This window comes from Emydura macquarii, unplaced genomic scaffold, assembly GCF_026122565.2.
Source record: "Emydura macquarii macquarii isolate MOO-44397 ecotype Brisbane River unplaced genomic scaffold, CSIRO-AGI_Emac_v2 contig_2473, whole genome shotgun sequence".
Classification (NCBI taxonomy): domain Eukaryota; kingdom Metazoa; phylum Chordata; order Testudines; family Chelidae; genus Emydura; species Emydura macquarii.
In genome coordinates this window covers 1,028,237-1,048,852 of record NW_027132610.1, presented here as the reverse complement: position 1 = coordinate 1,048,852, position 20,616 = coordinate 1,028,237, and the positions used below count along the sequence as shown (strand labels likewise).

General features: G+C 38.4%; 1 protein-coding gene across 1 annotated transcript in view; it reads right to left on the bottom strand.

Moving 5' to 3' along the window:
- ATM (ATM serine/threonine kinase) overlaps positions 1-20,616 on the bottom strand; it is a 123,819-nt gene that overhangs the window by 81,253 nt on the left and 21,950 nt on the right. Inside the window, exons 11-23 of the mRNA XM_067562811.1 lie at positions 20,330-20,425; positions 19,210-19,435; positions 18,300-18,437; positions 17,246-17,371; positions 13,497-13,586; positions 11,581-11,752; positions 10,047-10,246; positions 9,409-9,491; positions 8,818-8,973; positions 8,147-8,222; positions 7,518-7,648; positions 6,675-6,795; positions 1,187-1,363 (exon numbers count right to left, since the gene is read on the bottom strand). Coding sequence (XP_067418912.1) covers positions 1,187-1,363; positions 6,675-6,795; positions 7,518-7,648; positions 8,147-8,222; positions 8,818-8,973; positions 9,409-9,491; positions 10,047-10,246; positions 11,581-11,752; positions 13,497-13,586; positions 17,246-17,371; positions 18,300-18,437; positions 19,210-19,435; positions 20,330-20,425 — 1,792 coding nt within the window. The remainder of the gene's footprint in view (positions 1-1,186; positions 1,364-6,674; positions 6,796-7,517; positions 7,649-8,146; positions 8,223-8,817; positions 8,974-9,408; positions 9,492-10,046; positions 10,247-11,580; positions 11,753-13,496; positions 13,587-17,245; positions 17,372-18,299; positions 18,438-19,209; positions 19,436-20,329; positions 20,426-20,616) is intronic.

The window sequence follows — 20,616 nt, the reverse complement described above, 5'->3', positions numbered from 1 at the left end:
ATCTCCCTAGGTAACCCATTCCAGTGCTTCACCACCCTCCTGGTGAAAAACTTTCCTAATATCCAACCTAGACCTCCCCCCCTGCAACTTGAGACCGTTGCTCCTTGTTTCTGTCATCTGCCACCACTGAGAACAGTGAAAGAGCTGTAAAAATCTCCAGCATTAATAAAAAATAACCTTTACAGCACTTGTAGCCAATTAGTTCATTTATCATTGTGTTCTCTAGCGTTATGGTCAATTCATGCGTGCTAAATAGATTTCAGTTGTACGTATAGATGGAAGATAGGATTCTAGAAGTATAATGATAAGTATTTAGGAGTGATGAGTGTATATTAAAGTATATAAGTAAACATGGCTGCAATGCAAGGCCAACAGGTTGAGGCCTGTTAGATTTTAGCTTAGCCACACTAGGCCACAGGCTTAAGGATACTTGATATGAATGGGTGATCTAAGATTGACCCTAAGCTAATAAAACCACAAGATTATTGTGGAAGATGTGCCAATAAGTAATATTAAGGAAAAATAGACGGCAATAGACTGCAAGATACCTGACTGTAACATCACAGGAAGTTCTGTTCTGACCGCAGGTTACCCTGGAAAAAGGTAACTTTAATAGGATGCTAATAAGGAAAAGGGAAACTAAGAGAAAAACCTATGGAAAGTGAGACACCCCAAAATTTATGCAGTGTGGAAGTACTGATAAGAAAAAAGAGGTTGGAACCCCCATGCATATGAATAAAGTGTTAGGTGTGGTCAGATCAATATAAAAGAGGTTCCCTGGTTGGGTAAAAGTGTGAAGACCTTGACGGAAGACTCCAGCAGGAATCACCCCTCTATCAATGACCACCTGTTGAGCTATCCATGAGACTATAATATCTTTGGCTATTGCTTGGGCTCTCTAAGGTTGTGTAGACATGTGAGTGTACCATATGATTATAAGTTATAATACAAACAAGACCGTTTACTTGTATTCATTTGTCATGTGCTCCAAATCTAAGAGAATCATAAATGGTAACTTTCACCCTATTAATCTGAAAAACTGTGGCTGCATAGGAGCCAAACTCACAGTGAGGTAACACAGAACTATCAAGCAATTCAATTTAAAATAAAGTCTATGCACTACAACTCTGCTTTACTAGTATTATTTATAACCAAACTATAAGAAGCATGTCTCCTGTATACTTGCCTTTTTTATAAGGTGAGGTTCTAATCCGTTCTCTTTCACAGACTGGCAAATAGCAAACAAAGCCTGCTTTTCACACACAGGACTGCAACATAAAACCACGGTTATCAGCATCAGCAGAACTGCTTTTCTATTACACTGCTCATCCAAGCGGTCCTCAGAGCTCATGCCACTACGTGCCTTCATCAATTAAGAATGAAATAATTGTTAAGGATGTTAAATGGGAGCAAATCTCTGAACTCTTACATGAGCTAAACTTTTTAAACTTAGAACACTCTTTATAACAGTATAATGGAGGCAGTACATTGAACTCCTGAGATGCATATAAAGAAGGGACTGGGTGCCTAAGCAATTCAACTGCAACCTCTCCTCTCCTATGGAACAGTGCTGCTGAGCTATCAAGTTAGTCTTATGCAATCATCTTATCTGGAAGGCTGGTGACTGTCATTTGAGGTTGGGGGTACACACTGAAGAAGCCATAATGTGGTGGGAAAGGAGAAGAAAAAATGAAGGATGCTGAGGGAGCAAACTGAACAGCGATAAGAATTCTGCATGAATATCCAGCTATCCTACAACATGAATGCAGCTTATCCTTTTCTTTAAATCTCCCCGTCTTGTAATTTTTAAAAGCAAATTCTGGGTTTGTGAAAATTACTGCACAGAACACCAGAAATATTTCTCTTATGAAAATATAAACCCTTTGTTTTAACACTACAAAAATACAGCATTCATCGGCACAATCTCTGGGAAGAAGGAAAAATGTTCTCTCTGTTAGCATCTATGTACCTCTCAAAGCAGCTGCATAAAACAGAAGTTACTTACTTGTAACCAGAGGTTCTTTGAAATGTGGGGTCCCTATTTGCATTCCACACATGCACATGCACGTGCACTATGCACCTGAATTTGGAGATCTCTAGGAAGTAGTGGCCGTTGGTCCACTCAAATGCACGCTTCTTGCTAAGATTTGAGGCATAAGGGGTATTGCGGTCTGACTGGCAGGTCATCTCCGGCTGCAGCCTGGGCCCCAGCCCCGTTCCTGGCCCCAGAGCTCAGCTCCAGCCCCATTTGTGGCCCTGGCCTCAGACCCTGCAGCTGCAGCTCCAGCCCTCATGCCAGTCCCAGCTTGGGCCCCGGCTCCTGAACATGACTTTGGCACCGCTCCTGGGCCCAGCTTCTGACTGTGGCTCCTGGGGGGGCGGACTAGGTAAGGGCGGGGAGGGCACAATCCCAAAAGTTTGGGGACCACTGGTATAGATGCTTGTAATACTGAAGTCCCAATAGCTGCATATGCAGAGGAGGCTTGAACTAATGTGTAATACTTCATGAATGTATGGATGGAGCTGCAGGTACCCACCCCACAGATGTAAAGTATAGGTACCTCTCAAGGAGATGCGGTTGAGGTTGCTTGCGCGCTCTAATGGAATGGGATTTTACCTCGCCCAGGGAAGGAATACGTACCAACTGGTAATACAGAACGATGCAGCTAGATATCCACTTAGAGAGTCTCTGGGCAAATAACACTTGTCCTCATCATGATCATTCTACTATAGTGATAAACAGTCTTGAAGATTTTATAATTGGTTTTATCCTTTGTAGGTAGAACATCAGAGGTTGTTTGACATCCAGAAAGTGAAGTCTCCTCACCTTATTGGAAACGGAGGTTTTGGGAAGAAAACTGGTAAGTGGATAGGTTGATTGGTATGAAACTCAGAAATTACTTTAGGAACGAATTTTGGGTGAAGGCAAAAGGAAACTTACGAAAAACAGTGTATGGCAGGTCAGCTATAAGTGCTCCCAAGTCACTGACCCTTCTAGCCGAAGCAATGAGAACTAAAAAGGTGACCTTCATGAAAAGGTAAGACATAGAACATGTGGTCATTGGTCCAAATGGTGGTCTGGTAAGTACTGATGGTATGATGTTAAGGTCCCATTGAGGTGCAGATCTTACCATCAATGAGAAGATCCTAAACTAGACCCTTCAGAAATCTAACTGTTGTTGGGTAAGTAAAAATGGAGTGTCCTTCTGCCCCATAGTAGGATGAGCTACTAATGGAAAGCCCAGAAGTTTTCAAGGACAGGAATAATCTAGAATAGCTGGGATACCTGCACTTTCTGGAAATGAGCGATTATGTTGTGCCCAGATAGAGAAATGTCTCAATTTAACCAGATAACATTTTTTGTAGTCTTTCCTACTTTGATTGAGAATAGACTCAATGGCCTACGAGCATGAACATTCTAGGTCTGATGCCTATCCAAATACCAGGTCATGAGGTGGTGGTTCTGTGTTTGGATGTCTGACCCTGCCATTCTTCTGAGTTACTAGATCTGGGAAGGAATTGGACTGACATTCGGAGAAGGTCCAGAAACCAGAATTATCTGGACCAGTTGGATGCTATGAGACTAACTCAAGTTTTGTTGTAGCAAATCTTCTGCATAACTTGTGGAAGCAGAGGGATGGGAGGAAAGGCATATCTGAGCTGGTTTGTCCAAGAAAACAGAAGATCACTCTTGGAGCCATGACCCAGAACTGTCAAAAGGCAAATTTCTTGTTAATTTGGGATACTAACAAATCCCAGAAAGGCATTCCCCACTGATCCAAAATCTTGTTCAGGTCTGAATTGTCTATTTCCCACTCATGGTCTATGGAGAAGTGCCTGCTGAGATTGTCCACTAGAGAATTCTGTGCACCTGGTAGGTATGTAGTCAAGAAAATTATGTAGTTTCTGATGCACCAGTTTCATAAATTGACTGCTTCTAAGATGAAAGGAAGGGATTTTGCTCAGTCCTGTTTGTTTATGTAAAAGACAGCTGCCATGTTGTCTGACATTATTTGAATATGGCAAAACTGAATAAGTGGGAGAAAAGCACTGCAGGCTAGAGAGAATGCGCTCAGTTCTAGTACGTGGATATGCATCCTGACCTCCTGGGAGTCCAAGTGCCTTGTTTGGTCCAGATGAGCTCCTCATCCAGTAAGGCAGACGCAATGAAGGGGAGGAGAGGGGAGAGAGTGGGGAGGGATGCGGGGTCACATGCCCCCCCAAAATTTGCTTCTTGGTTTGTACTGAGTATACTCACATGGATTGAGCATACCCAGTAACACTGCTGAAGCTGCTGCCCTCACTCTGCCCCTACTATCAGCAGGCATGGGTTGTCTCTGCAATAAGGGATGCATCTGTGACAATGTATGCATCAAATGTGAATATGATGAAAGGAACTCTCACATGCATTTGTTCCAGATTTGTCCACCAGACTAGAGAAGTGATTTGTCATTGGTGTTTATGTGATCTCTGATGAATAAATGGACCAGAGTCAGGCTTTTAGGCAACAGAGGTAAAGCCTGGTAAACAGTGTTACATAAGTAATTATGCCATGAGGCCTAGTAGGAAAAGTCAGACCCTGAGAGTGGTTTGTGGATTGAAAGGGACTAGTTTTATCAGATTGTTCATGGTCTGTAATCTTTCTGTAGGGAAGTAGGCCCTTGCTAGGGTCACTCCCACAAAATCTATAGTCCTTGTGGGAGTCAAAGAGGCTTTTCTTTGTTTACATAGATTCCTAAAGCTGCCAGATGATGGAGCAAGAACAGACTGGCCCTCCTAACTGGAATGACCCATTAGGAGCCAGTCATGCAAAAATGGAATGATTGTATAGCCATGACATCTCATTGGGCCGCCATCACTGAGAAGACCTTTGTGAAGACCCTTGGTGCTATAGCTCCCCAAATGGGCGTATTCTGAACTGGTACTGTTCCTGGCCTACCAGAAACCTGAAAAACTTTCACTGGGATAGTTGAATGTCCATATGAAAATAAGCATCTTTCATATCAAGATTCACAAAATGTGTTCCATCCTTTAGGCAGGGGATTATTGATTATTTTTAGATTACTGGGGATTTTTGGATGGTTTTCTTAAAGATATACTCTAGGAATTATTTTGGGGAAGTTGTACAGCCTGTGCTAAGTCAGCGGTAAGACTAGATGATCACATTGGTCCTTTCTGGCCTTAGAATCTATGTAGCCTTCCCCATTAGATGTTTTCTCAGATGGAGCCCATGAGCTTTGCAGGTTCATGGGGGAAATGAGCAGCAAATGCTACACTTGGCTGAGGTATGTGCCTCTTCCAGGCAGCAGAAACAACATTGCTGCATGTCACTCATGGAGGAGGAATGGGAGCAGGAGATGCAGTTCTTTAATTCAGGGACTCTTGGCACAGTCTTTTTGCATGGGGAGAGACCCTCCCGAGGCGGGGAGAAAACTAAGCTATACTAACAATGCTAACACTAAAAAACTACACTAAAATACTAAACCTATTTACAATATATTTACAGGATCATTAAGAGAAAGGAGCAAAAATAAATATGTGGACAGAGGATTCCAACTCAGGCCATGTAGTGGTAAGAAAGAACGGGAGAGGTGTTATTCCACATTGCCCTTTATGCCTTCAGTTTAGAGCACGATAACAGCTGCACATGTGGAGACGCTACTTGCTAGAAATCGCCAAACTAAGGAGCATGGTATGTGTGCTTACCCATGTGTGGAATATACATAGTGACCAGCACTTAAAGAACCATCATGCATCCTCACTCCTGCATCCACTGTCAAAGTTTTTTATTATTTTTATATATACTTAACGAGCTTACTGAAAGCTGCAATGCAGGCTTCCCTAGACCACATCTACCATGTACTTAAACCCTGACTTCAAGAAACTACCCATGGAGATGACAGAGTATTTCAGGCTCAGTGTTTATGCAAAACAGTGACCTCTAAAACAGCCAACAAAGATGCCAATTTATGCCTGTTATGGTGGTTCATTTTGAATGGGGTACCTGTCTAGTAGCAGCTATACTCAGACAACTATCTCACTTCTCATGAATTATTCACTGGTAATGTTTTTAGAAAAGCCTGTAGGGGCTGATAAGGGTTGACAGTGCTGCCTTATGGAAAACCTGCTTTTATCCCAGATGATACATCCCATAATACTGGCTGTATACCAAGGAGAGACAGAAAACCATCTATATGCTTACATAATGTTTCTTACTAATAGTAAATATTAAATCACTGGGTGATAGATAAAAGGAAGATCTAAAATGCACCACATTTAGTAATTAAATGCTATGGACATTTATATGCAACATAAATATTTAGATGAAAAGTTCTTCAAGGTGAGACTGTCACACTATGTTCGTACAGTGCCTAGCACAATTAAACCCCAATTCTTGGTTGATCCTTAGACTACTGTAATAATCATGATTATTATGATTAATAAGTATTCAGAGAGCTAGCAGTCTGGAAAATGGCAGCATTAAAAGGGTTTAACCATTTGTATCACAGACAGCACAGTTATAAGGGAGGTTTTGCCCCTTGGTTCACTAATCCTGAAGAATGACAATCTTTAAGAATGACGAAGTTCTTAGAAAATGAAGCATGCGGGTATTCAATGGATATTTTGATATGTCCCTGAACATTTACACATGCCTACTGATTAGATCTTATTACCAGATCTCTCATTCCTTCTTGAACTCTGAGGTATACATTTTCAAAGGCCTTTTGCTGAAACTTCAAAGGAAGAGCTTTTGGTAATCCAGAAGAATCTCTCTGTTTCACATCTTGGAACAAACTTAAAACAAAACAGGGACAACAATTATTTAACGTAACAAGTAATCTTCAGAATCGCTGTATATTTTACAGGTAAATAGTGGGATTCCTTTGTTTTGAGAGGCAGAAGGTGGTGTCTGGAGTCCCCATTTCTCCTCTCAAAGGCCATGTGTTGAGCCAACACTCCCTCCATTCAAAAATGTCCAGATGGCAGTATGAGTTTCTGTGGGGTGAAAGTGGGAGGGATCATATGAAAGTGTCTAAGTCCTCCCTAATCCCTGCCAGCCAGGGAGCAAAGGACCCAAACTCCGATCCTCTGTCACTGTTGTCTTAACTTCATGGAGCACTGCAAGGATAATTTCATTAATATTTGTGAAGAGTTCCTCAGAAGCTCCCTTATTTAGCCAAATGACAAAAACACTGCTAGTCTAGCATGAGGCATCACATTATCTACCATACTTATTTTTTCCATGAATATAAATACATCTACATAAAGGGTCTGCACACAATGGGTTTTACACACATATTTACTATAACATATAATAGTGTAAATTTACACAAGTATTGAAGGCCTTAGTGAATATAATTGGAAAGTGCCACATTGTCTTAAGACATCAAAGATATAAAATTATCTGAAGAACTTAGGGAAGCCACATAGCATGCAAAAGAGAAAAATTGTCTATTATCCTTAAAATACACTGATTTCATTATTTAAACAAACTACAAAAAGGTCTATGTTATCACCTGGTTATTGACTTTGCAGCAAGCATGCAAACTTGATGGTTGCTATCTGCGAGGAAATGTGGGAAAGCATCACTCACAGGCAGATCTTCATCTTTTACATTAAGTACAGCCCACTTTGAATGAGGATCAGCCTGAAGAAAATGAACATTTCTTGTTAAATATGTATGGAATTTTTACTGAAATGAACACTGGGCATAATTGCATACTAATGTATGGAATAGCTCTTTCAACACTACTTTAAAGCAAACTGAGTATTATTACTGCACCAGTGATACTCAGACTGAGGCTTAAGAGCCACAAGTGGCTCTTTAATGGGTCTCCTGCCAATCTTTGCAGCACATGATATTAAAGTTATTAACCAATCAGGGTGTTTTTACTATGTTATTAGCCAATTAAGTTATCAACTTGCATTAAGTTATTAACTTATTTGCTGTGAGAATAATATAATAAATATACGCTAAATATTACCCGTCATACTGTTTACATAGGAATAGTACTATAGTAAATGAAACAATGAATTCACACTACTGTGGCTCTTTTGGGTAATGTTGATCACTAATTTGGCTCCTGAACCATTGAGGTCTGAGTATCACTGCACTACATTAATATCAGTGGAAAATATGGCTCACCTCAAGTAGGGCTTTCATGCAGTTTAGCAGGGCCACTCTTACTGGAGCTGTACATTTCCCTTCCTTTGTTAAGTGCCTGAAACAGAAGCCATTTAAATATACAAAAAATATCTATCACAAGCTTAATATCAGGAAAAAAGTCTTAAGACATTACTCTCTGCTCTTTGTAGTTCAGTCTTAGATGCTTAGAAATAAGCTTTCTTACTCGATTAGCAAGAATCTTTTCCCCCCAGTTTTAAAGGACTATTTATTTTCTTCTTTGTGTAACATCACCATAAAAATTGCTTGGAAGAGTGTTTGTTAATTATTACCATAATGCCAGCAGGGAGGCCTCTCTTTTTTCTCTCAGTGAATTTCATTTAATTAACTTGGCAATGGATTAAGGGTTTTAAAAAAACTCAGAATTTGGAAATCTCTGCCCCATCCTATGTGTAGGTCTAAGTTCACATTTCAATATGCCTTTAAATTATCAACTAGTGGCTATGAGGATCACTGATCTAATTTTAATATAGAACAGGTACCCAAAAAGATACATGTGGGAGAAGTGTGTAGACTAGATAAACTCATGGCACGACTGGCAGCTGGCCCCACAGCAGCAGCACAGACTTTGACTAGGTCATCAGACATCAAGCAAAGAAATAGACTATTGTATAAAAATAAATAAAATATACCAAAATGCTCCCACAACAGTTAAAAATTGTCCTTGAACTTCTCTTGTTTCTTCAACATTTGGGTTGGCTTGGCCCAACACCACTGCTACGTTAAGTAGATTATTTAGAATTGCTTTACAAACTTCTTGATCTCGACGATACAAGGAACACACGTCACTAGGAAAGAAAGAAGAGATCGCTTTAGAAGCAAAATAGCAGAAAAAGCAGATCGTTGCTGAATAAAACTATTTTTATTAACATATGATTCAGTGGTGTAATGTAAAGGAGAGGGGGACACGCCCCTGCCCTGGGGAATGAGGCTACCCAATCTGAACTGGCACCGGGCTGCAAAACTGGAGCAGGGGAGGTGGGCGCCATGCAGCGGGAAAGTGCGGGGAGGAGGGGACCACAGAATCAATACTGCATTTGCGGCCCTCCCAGGCTTCATGCCCGCCTCTGCAGGTCCCCACTTCCTGTGGCAGCTGCGGGGGGCGGCACCAGGACCCCTCCTGCCCTGCGTGGGGAGAGGAGGAGCCTGCAAATGTAGGCTTAGGCCCCTGGCACCGGAGACCCACAGTACGCCACTGATATGATTGATAAGTTATTTCTTACGAAAGAGGCTTGAGAAGCATGAGAAGATCATCTTCTGGCAACAAATTTTCTTCAGTTGGGAGTTCCTTCAAAAGAACTAAATACTAAGGAATAATTAAAAATAGAAACATTAATATTTTTATATACAGACACAGACAAAATAATGATAAGCATTTTTAACAGCTGTTAAATGTTTTGTCATATTTACGTAAATATTTATGACAAAGCATTAGTGACAATATTTATGTCAATTTTTACATGGTTAGATAATTTGACATTTGTTTCATGTAAATGAATTATTTGATGCACAATATGAGTAATTACATTTTATATTTTGGTATGTAAACGTATCAACTCCTGATGTTGAAAAGGAGCTCCTATACTCTGTCCCAGAGAAAATGACTGCACAACCCTCAAGCCACCTGTTAATGGTGAATATTGAAGGCAGATCCATATGGTCCAATAGTCTAATATCAGGTTTCTGAGAAATCCTATAGAATATGTAAATAAATTTTAAATTCACAAGCAGTACTACGAGTTCTTCTGAGTGGACGCAGTCCAAGAGAATGACCACAAAATGTGTGCGTGACTTTAAAAGACAATGTTTAGGTACAGAGAGATAGCTGCTGAATCAAGAAGTTTCTCAGTATGACACTCACCACTTGTAGATGCAGTGATTTAGCACTATCAAATATACTTCTATCAGTAAGCATTAACAGCTTCCGCTGTATGTCAGGAGCTCTGAAGCCAACTGTATGGATTTGCGCTGTAGTTATACATAGACACAAGAGCCTTAGAATTTCAAGGAGGAGTAAATCTTGCTTTGTCAAATTATCTTCAGCTAATGGGCTCATAGCACCTGAAAAAAGGAGTTTCTTGTCAAGTACAGAATAATGCTTCTTTTAGAGAAATAAGTTATATTAAAAACATGATAGAGTTATGCGCATTTATAAAGTCAATTTATGTTCTCAAAAAAAAAGTAAGATTGGCAGCCTTGAAGTCTATTAGCTTGAGCTACTGCTGTCCATCCTGTGCATATTCTGTAGCTATCTCCATCCTGAGTCAAGTCCCTGTTCTAGAGTGACCACCTCTGGAAACAGAAGGGTATTTTTCACTCTCTATATCCATACATACCTAGGACTCTCTGTGAAAACTGGCACCCAGGGTATCAACAGAACTATTTATTATGTGTTTTTTTGTGAAGTGGACACTTGCCCACTCAGAATGGATTGAGACCACAAACAAATTTCCACACACTTTACAAAGCTCACCCAATAAAACTAAGGTGATGACAACTGACACTACATTACTGACCTGGTCCAAATTTCAATTGTGACCTAAGAGAATGGCTCCATATACATGCCAATTTTCTGCAATGTCTAGAGCTGCTGCTGCTGCCACTGCCACCAAACTTAATGTTTACTATCACAGTATTTATCAAATGTCTGGAGTAACTAATTCCAGATGTGCTCATTCAAGACAGTGGAAGAAGCAGACAAACAGCAGTGTGTAGTTGCAGCATAACAAAATGATCTCTCCCCTCCAAAATAAAATAAGATCATAGTCCTGACTAAGGCGTAATGTGATCATCTTAAACAAGAAGTTCAGATCAGATTCCAAAACAAAACATGATACCACTGCTGGTTCCAAACCAGCCTGGTAGAAGAAAAAACTGGGCCATGGATAAGGAAGTTCTGCCTCTTTTACTTTTGTATGCCTGGATGTGTGAGAAAGCCGACCTTGCCAAAGAGATGATAGACCTACTCTGCAGGAAAAGAGACCATTAAAATAGAACCAACTACTACGCATAAGAAAATATCCTGGTCTGAAAGGAAGCATGGACTAGTGATTAGAAGACCTGAGTTCTATTCCCCGCTCTGCCACAGATTCACTGTGTGACCATGGCAAGTCATTTACTTTATCTGCTTCAGTTTTACCACCCATAAACTAAGAACAACAGTTTCTCCACAAGGATTCTGTGAGGATTTATTAGTTAATATTTGTACAAAACTACTGAATTGCTAAGCCCTATTATTGTTCTTGAGGCAAATGGCTCAACTACAATCCCAGCCGTTGTAATGGTCCAATGAATTGCTTAACTGTGGTGTGACAAATGGGCAGCTGTAAGACTGAAAAATGTATGTACGTACCCTAAACCTATGCAAACAATGTCCAGAGTAGACTTTCACTTACCAGTTACGTTTTGCATCTCCCCAGACTCATTTGCATCACCAAAGTCAGTGATACAATGATCATCAAATCGGTCGGTGGCTACATGGTTATCTACTTCCATTGCATTCTCCTCAATATCATCTTCCATTAGGTCTACTTCTCCAGCATCATTTGGTTTGCCAGTAAAGGACATCTAACAAAAGAATCACATTCTTTTAAATTTTATATTCGGTGGTTGAAGATTCCATGTAGGTAACAGAACATGGAAACAGACCATCAGTTCCCTGTAAACCAAACAGGGTGAGGAAGGACATGGGATGCAGCAATAATTTACTCACTTTGAATGTGCTCACTCACATGAATTTACTCACCTTAGTAATGAGCACACCTTTGTGGGTCAATGAGTTTTTTAAAATGTATGCTGTCTGTGATACAAAATGTGTTCATTTTGCTGTTACCTTGTCCTACATTTTTCCACTTCTCTGTTTCATCTACCTGTCCCATCATGTCATAAATCTACTTGGTGAACTCTTTAGGCCGGGAACGTCTTTCTGTTACTTGTTTGTACATTGTCTGGCACATTGCAGGGTCCTGATCCTTGACAAGGCCCCTTAAGCAATATTGTAATACACACAGTAAATAATCATTATAATTGTAGTTAATCTTGTTGAAATCCCTCTTTGCACTTCTGTGCAACCTATCAACTTAAAGTCACCAACTAGGAAGCATCATATTTACTTCAGCTCTCTGTGATAAACCCATCTTCTAGTTAGCTGGTGTACTGCGTCTGATGTGAACTGTTTTCTTTAGATAGTAAGCTCTTTGGGACAGACACTGTTTTCTTTTTTGGGTTTCATACAATGCCGAGTGCATTGTTAGCACTTAAATAACAAAGTTACTTTAGAAACTGGCAAACTTCTGATTAGAAAGAGACCAGAGCAGGATACAAGGATTCCCTATATAATTACCATTCAACCAACTGGCTGACAAGCTAACAGTGGTGAGTCATCAGCTTCTCCTCACACAAAATACTAAGTATGTTATCTGTTGGGACTGGACCCCAGCCCAAGATACACAGCTAGTGGGTGAGGATACAGTTTCAAAGTTTTTGCAAATTTAGTGATGCCACATTGTTACCTTGCTATTAAGCACAGGATATATACATATTTGAAGAACTCAGTGTGAACATTTATTTTGAAGCACCTTTAAACGGTTATTTTCATAGCAGAGAAATCCTTCATCTTTTCCAAATGCAAAAAAAAAAAATTAACTAATATCTACATTAAAAAACAGATGGGCTTAATGGAAATAAAAAGAAACGGATGCAAATTCATATATAGTTGCAGCTCCCTGATTGGTCTTGATTCAGATCTGTTACATGGACAAATATTTCTGGCATTTGTTATAAAAATCAGTTACCAAAAGAGCACAGGTGCAAGCCAGTGCAACAGGTGATGTTGTAAGATGTGTGACTGAGTAGCAAGATGTGTGTTTTGACTATTTTAAGCATAAATTAATCTGTTTGTGGATGATAAAATAATAACTGATCAAAAAGCCATAACCAGTTATGTAAACTTTATAATGTGTTTCTATTTTTCATTCAGTTAATGAAAGTGTGTGTTATAATTTATTATTTCTATAGCTTTGTCAGTGTGCACTTTTCATTCACATATCATCAAAACAAGGCTACCATGATATAACTAGATTTTGGACACAAGATTGGTATAGTAGTTTGATCAATGCTTTTTCATTGTTCACACATGTAGGAATGGTCTACACAAACACTATTAGTTAGAAAAGTCCTTAAGGTCTGATACATTTGTATAGCCTAATTCATTTTCCGTAATAAACACCACATCCGATTTGTCTCTGAGTTATTTACACTGTATAAATAATCCTCTTGCAAAGAAATACAGCATTTAGAGAAACATACTTACCAGATGTTTGCAAATATCTACAAGATCATTCATCACTTTTGATGTTAACAAACCCAGGAATAAGCCTGATAAGATCTTACTTGGACATCTCTGTCAGAAAGCGAAATGTACAGATCAGTTATCACAGTATACATAACATCTTCTGTTCTGAGCAAGGAACTTGATTTATTCCATATTGTGAATTCATTAAAGTAAACAGATAATATTAAAAATATAGGTCCAGATTCCAATCTCAGGAACATGTCATGCATTACAATTTATCCTGAAATATCCAAAACTGAGCATGTCTATAAGCAAGTTCAAATATATTATCAATCAAGTAGAAAACAATTTTTTCCAAAATGATGTCATCAATTTGGCTATGTTTTTAGTCAAAGTGACGTACTGTAATCTCTCTCATCCACGTCATTTTGGATAAGTCACATTTTTTAGTCTCCAGTGAGAAAAGAAAAAACAATACAAATTATTGCAATTTTTTAAAAAAAATCTTTGATTTCTTATAAATGTATTCCTCTTATATACCACATTTGCTGCATTATCTTGAGGCACAGTCATGGAATGAGTAGCAGCCTTAAGATATGTAAAAAGAGAGCATTCTAATAATGTATCTGTAAGCAGCAGCCTCATCCTAGTGGTGCTATAATTAAAGCTGAGGTAGATTTCAATAAAAAATGTTTAGTTTTTTGGGGTTTTGGGGTACAAATATTAGTTCTAGAAGCTGTTGCAAGGAGTGGTTGAATCATTAACCTTTATGCTAATGCAACACAGTGCACCTTTTGTTGCATTAACCATTTTTTTTTTAATTAAATGACAGCTGTAGCAGTAAATATTATAGCTAATGCTAGCAGCCTGCATTTTAACCCCTTTTCAGTCACTCATAACTTTCTGAAGCTTTCACTTTTTGATCAGAAATTGTGCTATCCTTGGTCTCTGCACGGAGATTATTTTTTTAAAATGGGTCCCCTCTTTTTGAGCACAGGGAGTTAAAAAACACCTCTCAATTATATTTAAAAAAAAGTCACCAGAATTTTTTTTAACAGTCATAAATCCAAATTATGTAGGGACTGAAAAGGCCTGCATTGGTTTTGATCTGACAGGTGAATATTTGAAAATTATGTATGGAGCACATGCAGATTTTTTTCTGATGAGTTCGAAAGCTGAACAGCTAAGGAGAGGTTTGCTTCACATGAATAATTTAGCCACACAGTGAAAGTGTAGAAGTCCAATTAAACAGAATATTGCAAACAGGAAAATACAGCTGGAATTAGGCTTATGCTGACACTGCAGTTGCTTAGCCTGGTTCTGCAGACCTGGCTGAGCTGCTAAGGTGAATAGGAGTGGGGTTCCTTCCTGCATATATTAGAAGATGCTGGGATGTACACAGAAATGTGTTAAGAACATACTAAAGTCCACATCCAAAGCCTACTGAAGTTGACAAAAAGAAACCGGACTGTCATTACGCAAAAGAACAAATGGACACAAATCAGACATAAAAAATGGAAACATCCATAAACCAGTCGGAGAGCACTTCAATCTCCCAGGACACTCTGTAGCTGACTTGAAAATTGCTATACTTCAAAAAAAAAACAAAAAAAAAAAACACAACAACTTCAAAAACAGACTTCAAAGAGAAACTGCAGAGTTGGAAATCATATGCAAACTTGACACAATTAAACTGAGTCTAAATAGGGATTTGGAATGGTTATCTCATTACAAGTAGTAATTGTCACTGTTCACACATTCTCACCTCCTAATCAATGGTTGTGAATAGGCCTCAACTACACTAACTGAATGGACTTTGCTTATACCTAACTTCCCCATTGTTGTTCCTTACCCTTAGATGTATATATATACTTCCTATCTGATTTCTATTTCTTGCATTTGACAAAGCGCGTTACAGCCCACAAAAGCTTATGCTTGCAGAAATTAAATTTGTTAGTCTTTAAAGTGCTACAGAACTCTCGTTGTTTTTGCTGTACACAGACTAACACGGCTACCCCTCTGGAACTCAGGATATCTGAAGCTGAGTGAGGTACAAAACTGAATACCAACTAGGGTGGACAGAAGAGGGAATCCCTCTTATAGACTCTAGTCATGTCTCATCAAATACTATTTTAGCTATGAGATTTATTCTCACTATTGTCTATTTACTGCTACTTAAAAGATCTTTCAATTTCTAGAGAATAAAGTTCCTTTTTATGTTTTATTCCCTTTTTTGCCCACTGTTGTATTAAAAAAACCCTACAAACTGCACTAGGAAATTCCACATAAACCAAGGGGGAAATTTGGAAGCCTAACAGCCATTTGTGCCTTTGTAAATCTCCCTCTAAGTGAAGAGACTGTGGCTACGTTTACACTGACAACGGCAAAATTGCCGCCGCCAGATCAATCTTTCAGGATCGATTGAGCGGTCAGTGAGAACCAGGAACCAGTCGATGGGAACAGGCTCAGCGCAGTGTGAACAGCATGCAGAAGGGAAGCTGAGCAGTCGATGTCAGTTATGCAAACTACTCTGCATAGTTTGTGTAACTCCCATCGACTGCCGCTGAATCGCGTGGTCAGTGTGAACCAGCCCCGTGAAGGTTGCATAATTAAGCTTCAAAATTCAGGAAATGCTAAGGATTAAGGTTGTACTGTTGGGGTTCCAAATTCAATCTGGACTCTGCCCTCTTGTGTGAATGCTCTACAATACAGTATTTAATGTCATGATCAAACACTGGACAACATCCTCAGCTGAATCAAATCAGCATAGCTTTACTGACTTTAAGGACTTTACTGTACAGTTTTTAATTACATAACTGTATATTTGGGCATAAGCTTTCGTGGCAGAAACCCACTTCGTTGGATGCAGCCGATGAAGTGGGTTTCTGCCCAGGAAAGCTTATGCCCAAATAAATTTCTTAGTCTTTAAGGTGCCACAGGACTCCCATTGTTTTGCTAAAAACAGACTAACATGGCTACCACTCGAACTCATAACTGTATATAATATTCAAAAAATCCCAGAATTTTCTTCCCCAATACTGACTTCAACAGAGCTTGTGTCTGACTCAGTGGAGCATTACCAATTTATGCCAGCTGAGGATCTGGTTCATTAGTTCTCAAACATTACACCATACAATTTTCTACAACTTTAGGTATAGGTGCAGCTCCTTGCAGTAACATGTTCTACTCTGCATATGCCAAACAAGAATGATAGTAATATACTTTGTCAGAAATATCTAACAAACTCTACTGACTACAGATTAAGTATGCAACAGGACAATATTGAAGATTTGCCAGCATATACAGCACTCCTAAATTCACAGTTCACAGCCAACTGCCTGACTCTCTTAATTGTACCTAAGAAAGAAAGTTCTGCTTTAAGTCAAAAAAACTGATCCATGAGGATAATGAAATTCATGTAAGTTAATGTGATAATGATCTATTGTAATAGAAAAAAGTATATTATACTGTACTTTGTTTGAGAAACAGCATGCAACTGAAGACTACTGTAATGCCTACACATAAGGAAGCAGAGTTTCAGTTGCATATTATTGCCTTAACTTTGACATTTCCTCATATGACCATGCAACTTTAACATTCTAATTGTTTTCTTCCCTATGTAATACGTAACTCAGTAAATATGTAAGAGATAAACATCTCAAAAGCTTGCAAAATACATGATTATTGCTTTTAAAAAATTACAATTAAGTTAAATATATATATTACAGAATAAAAATAAGGGACAAACATTATTTTAAATTTCCTACCTTGGTACAAGTGCATAAGCAGTTGGTACATTGTGTTATCAAAGTCCTCAATGAGATGATCCTAGAGTCTTCATTTAGTTTACTTTTAGACTGAGAAATGTTTTCTCCAACATAATACATGAGAGACTATTAAAAACAGAAATACAAATACAATGTAGTAAAAATATTTCTCTTATTTGACTGCATGCACGCACAGACATATGTGGTTCTGCTGCATATTTAAGCTTCAGTAATCAGGTCATGAGTTAGTAGTTTTGGGGTGGAAGGTTTGCTTTTTTTCCTCCATTTTAAACATTCATTGCTCCCTAGAAGTGTTGAATTGACCACACAGGCCTGATAGAAATTCAAATTTTCTAATCACAGAAGAAAAACATGGCATCTCTCCATATTGCCCTGATATTGTGCTTCAACTCTGCAGCAAAGAACTCCCTCTACTTGTGAAAATTCAATCTCCGTGTGCATTCAGTCTTTGGCCTACCTGCTAAGACTCTCAACAAAGGAGTCAAACAGTGTTGTTAGTGATGGTGGCTTAATATGTATACATGGCTACTAGGGAACTAGAGCAGAACTACCAAATATCTTCAGATAGTCCAACTGCTCTCAGTGACTCTCATTCACTACCAATATGGATAGATCTGGACAAGTGACCTAGAGGTGAAGGGTGCCATTAGCTTAATAACAAACCCCTTAGCTAGCTGGACCCTGACAATTTTAACTTTTTATATTTTCCCAAAAGTAGGTAGGCAAAATTTTAATAACTAGAATATTTTAAATTGCAAAATAATTGTAGTTTTATTGGTGTATGTAATTTTAGTTATGCCTAGTTTCAGTTACAGTTTAAAAAAGAAAATTCTAGACAATTTTTTTAGTAATAGTGAGAAAACTAGTCCCTATAACATAAATATGCATTGAACTCTGTCACCTACTGTGATCTGTTAAGCAGAAACAGATGTTTTATGTTTTCAATATATGAATATACTAGTTTTTTAATAATTATTCATTATTTTAAAGTTAATGAATATTGTTTTCTTTACAAACACACATTATTACTTACCTTAGCTTTATGGAACAACTCTGATTTACATGCATCCTCTTCAGTTAATATGCCAGCATAGCAATAGCAGCTAAGAACACCAGTCAAGAGACTGGCACATCGGACTAGGTGTTCTGCAGTAGTAGACTTGGAATAAATCTAATACATAATATAAATACATCATAAATTTTACATTAAATGGTGCTTCAGTAGCTTACAGAGCTATTCAATGCTTCTTTTAATGATAAAATCCTCAGGTTTATTACATTAATACTTCTCTTTTAGACCGTAGAGCCTTTCAACAAAGGATCACAAAGCACTTTACAAATAGGTAAATATTTTTATCTGTAATTAAGGATGGCACAGAGGTTATATGACTTGCTCAAGAGCACTGGTACACCCAGGAATAAACCAGTTCAGGAAGAACAGCAATACACAAACACAGTGCAACCTTCTCTAAGGAATTGGAACGTTCAAAAAGTACAATTCCCTTTCTTCCCAGGCACAAACTGATAGCCACCACCAGGATGAAATCCTGGCTCCACTGCTGTCAATGAGAGCTCTAACATTTACTCAACTGGGCCAGGACTTCACCTGAGGTACTTAATTAGGTACTGCAACAAAAACTCTGGATTAAGAACGGCAGAAATTGTATGGAAGGAGAAAAATGGCCAAACTTGTAATTTGATGTATACTTCTATGTTTGCAGATCATGTAATTATTTCCCATGTAACTTATCTGGGGTACTATGAACAACATTATAGGGAAAAAAACATTTGTCTACTTCATTTTGTAGGAAATATAAAAAATTGTCTGCAATTCAATTAACAGAAAAACTACTGAAAGTTCTAGAAGATGCACATGTTCTGTGACTTAAAAATACAGAAATAAATAGAACAAATGTGGACTTCAACATTCATTTCTGACTCACCTCAGAAGAGTAGCTGTTTAAAAGCTGTTCTGACATCACTAACAGACAGCGCTCCAGTGTTCCCCTACGGTTTTGGTTGACAGCAAGTCTTGAACCAGACAGATTTTTATCTGCAATGTTCTCTACAAGGCTGGTGAAAATAGCCATTTCATCAAAAGTTGTTTGCAGATACAGCTCTTCAATTGCCAAAAAACCGACTTCTCCTTTGTCTTGTGTGTGTTGCACACTTGAAGCAAAACACATTACTCTTATTATGACATCCTGTTTCACTACCTGTAGCCTTTAAAACCATTATTTCAACACAAGAAACATATGCAGCAATAAAATGAAATCTTTTTTTGTGCTTCTAAACGATGGTCTCTCTCATTTTTAAGATGAATTTCACTAAGGAATGGTTACTTACTATTTTAATCGCAATCTGAGATGATTATCTAGATGTTTTTATACTGTAAAAGAAATGTGTGCACAACCTTGATGTGTAAGCTTGGAGAACTGTGGAAAACTGTGTTCATCAAGATGGCGTACGCCACCTCCTTATATCCCCCACAACACCCAAGGATGTACAATGGCAAGGCAGATGGGGCTGTGTCAAACTCTTTCCACTAAATAGGTTTTAAGTCTCTAAAGTAATGGGTAAGAAAGGTGGGTATTATGGATCCATGAGTGTAATTTTTACTTAGTTGAGTATTTTTAAAAAATAATTGGTTTTTTTTGGCAATTGCTTTACTTAGATGTACCAGTAAAACATGTTCCATCATGATGTTTTGTTCAGGGGTCTGCAGCTTAGATTGTAACATCTTCAGGGAGGAGATTCTGTCCTCAAACCTGTCTAAACATCTAATCAGACTGCAGATGCTCTATTTTTACAATGCCCAAAAGTGTGCTAAATAATTTATAGAAATGAACATTAATACATTTCCTGTGAGACACAGAAAAACCTATGTTCCATATCTTCAATACTTGCTGGAGTGGCGAAAACCTGTAATGCTATCTAAGCCAAACAGGGGGAGTCCAGAGTGTCAATGATGACATGGAATACAACTAAAAAAACCTGGTTCAACCCTAAAAATACTGCCTCTAAATATAAGGAAAATACTATGTTGACTAATTGTAAACATACCACTGAGTAGCATTTTGAAAAAAGTTCATTGCAGCTTTGCAATTCTTCATAGTTAGGCTCACAAGAATTTTCTGCAGCACTAGATGAGGAAAATCACTGTAAAGAAACATTTTTTTTTAAAACCAGAGCTTAAATTCAGGTAAGAAACATCTATACCATTAGATGATTATGACTCCAAACTTCAAATCTAACCTTAATTTTCTAGATTAGAGCAGGAATAGGTGTCAGGACTCCTGACACATCTATGCCAGACTCACTGTGTGACCTTAGGGAAGTCATCATCTCTA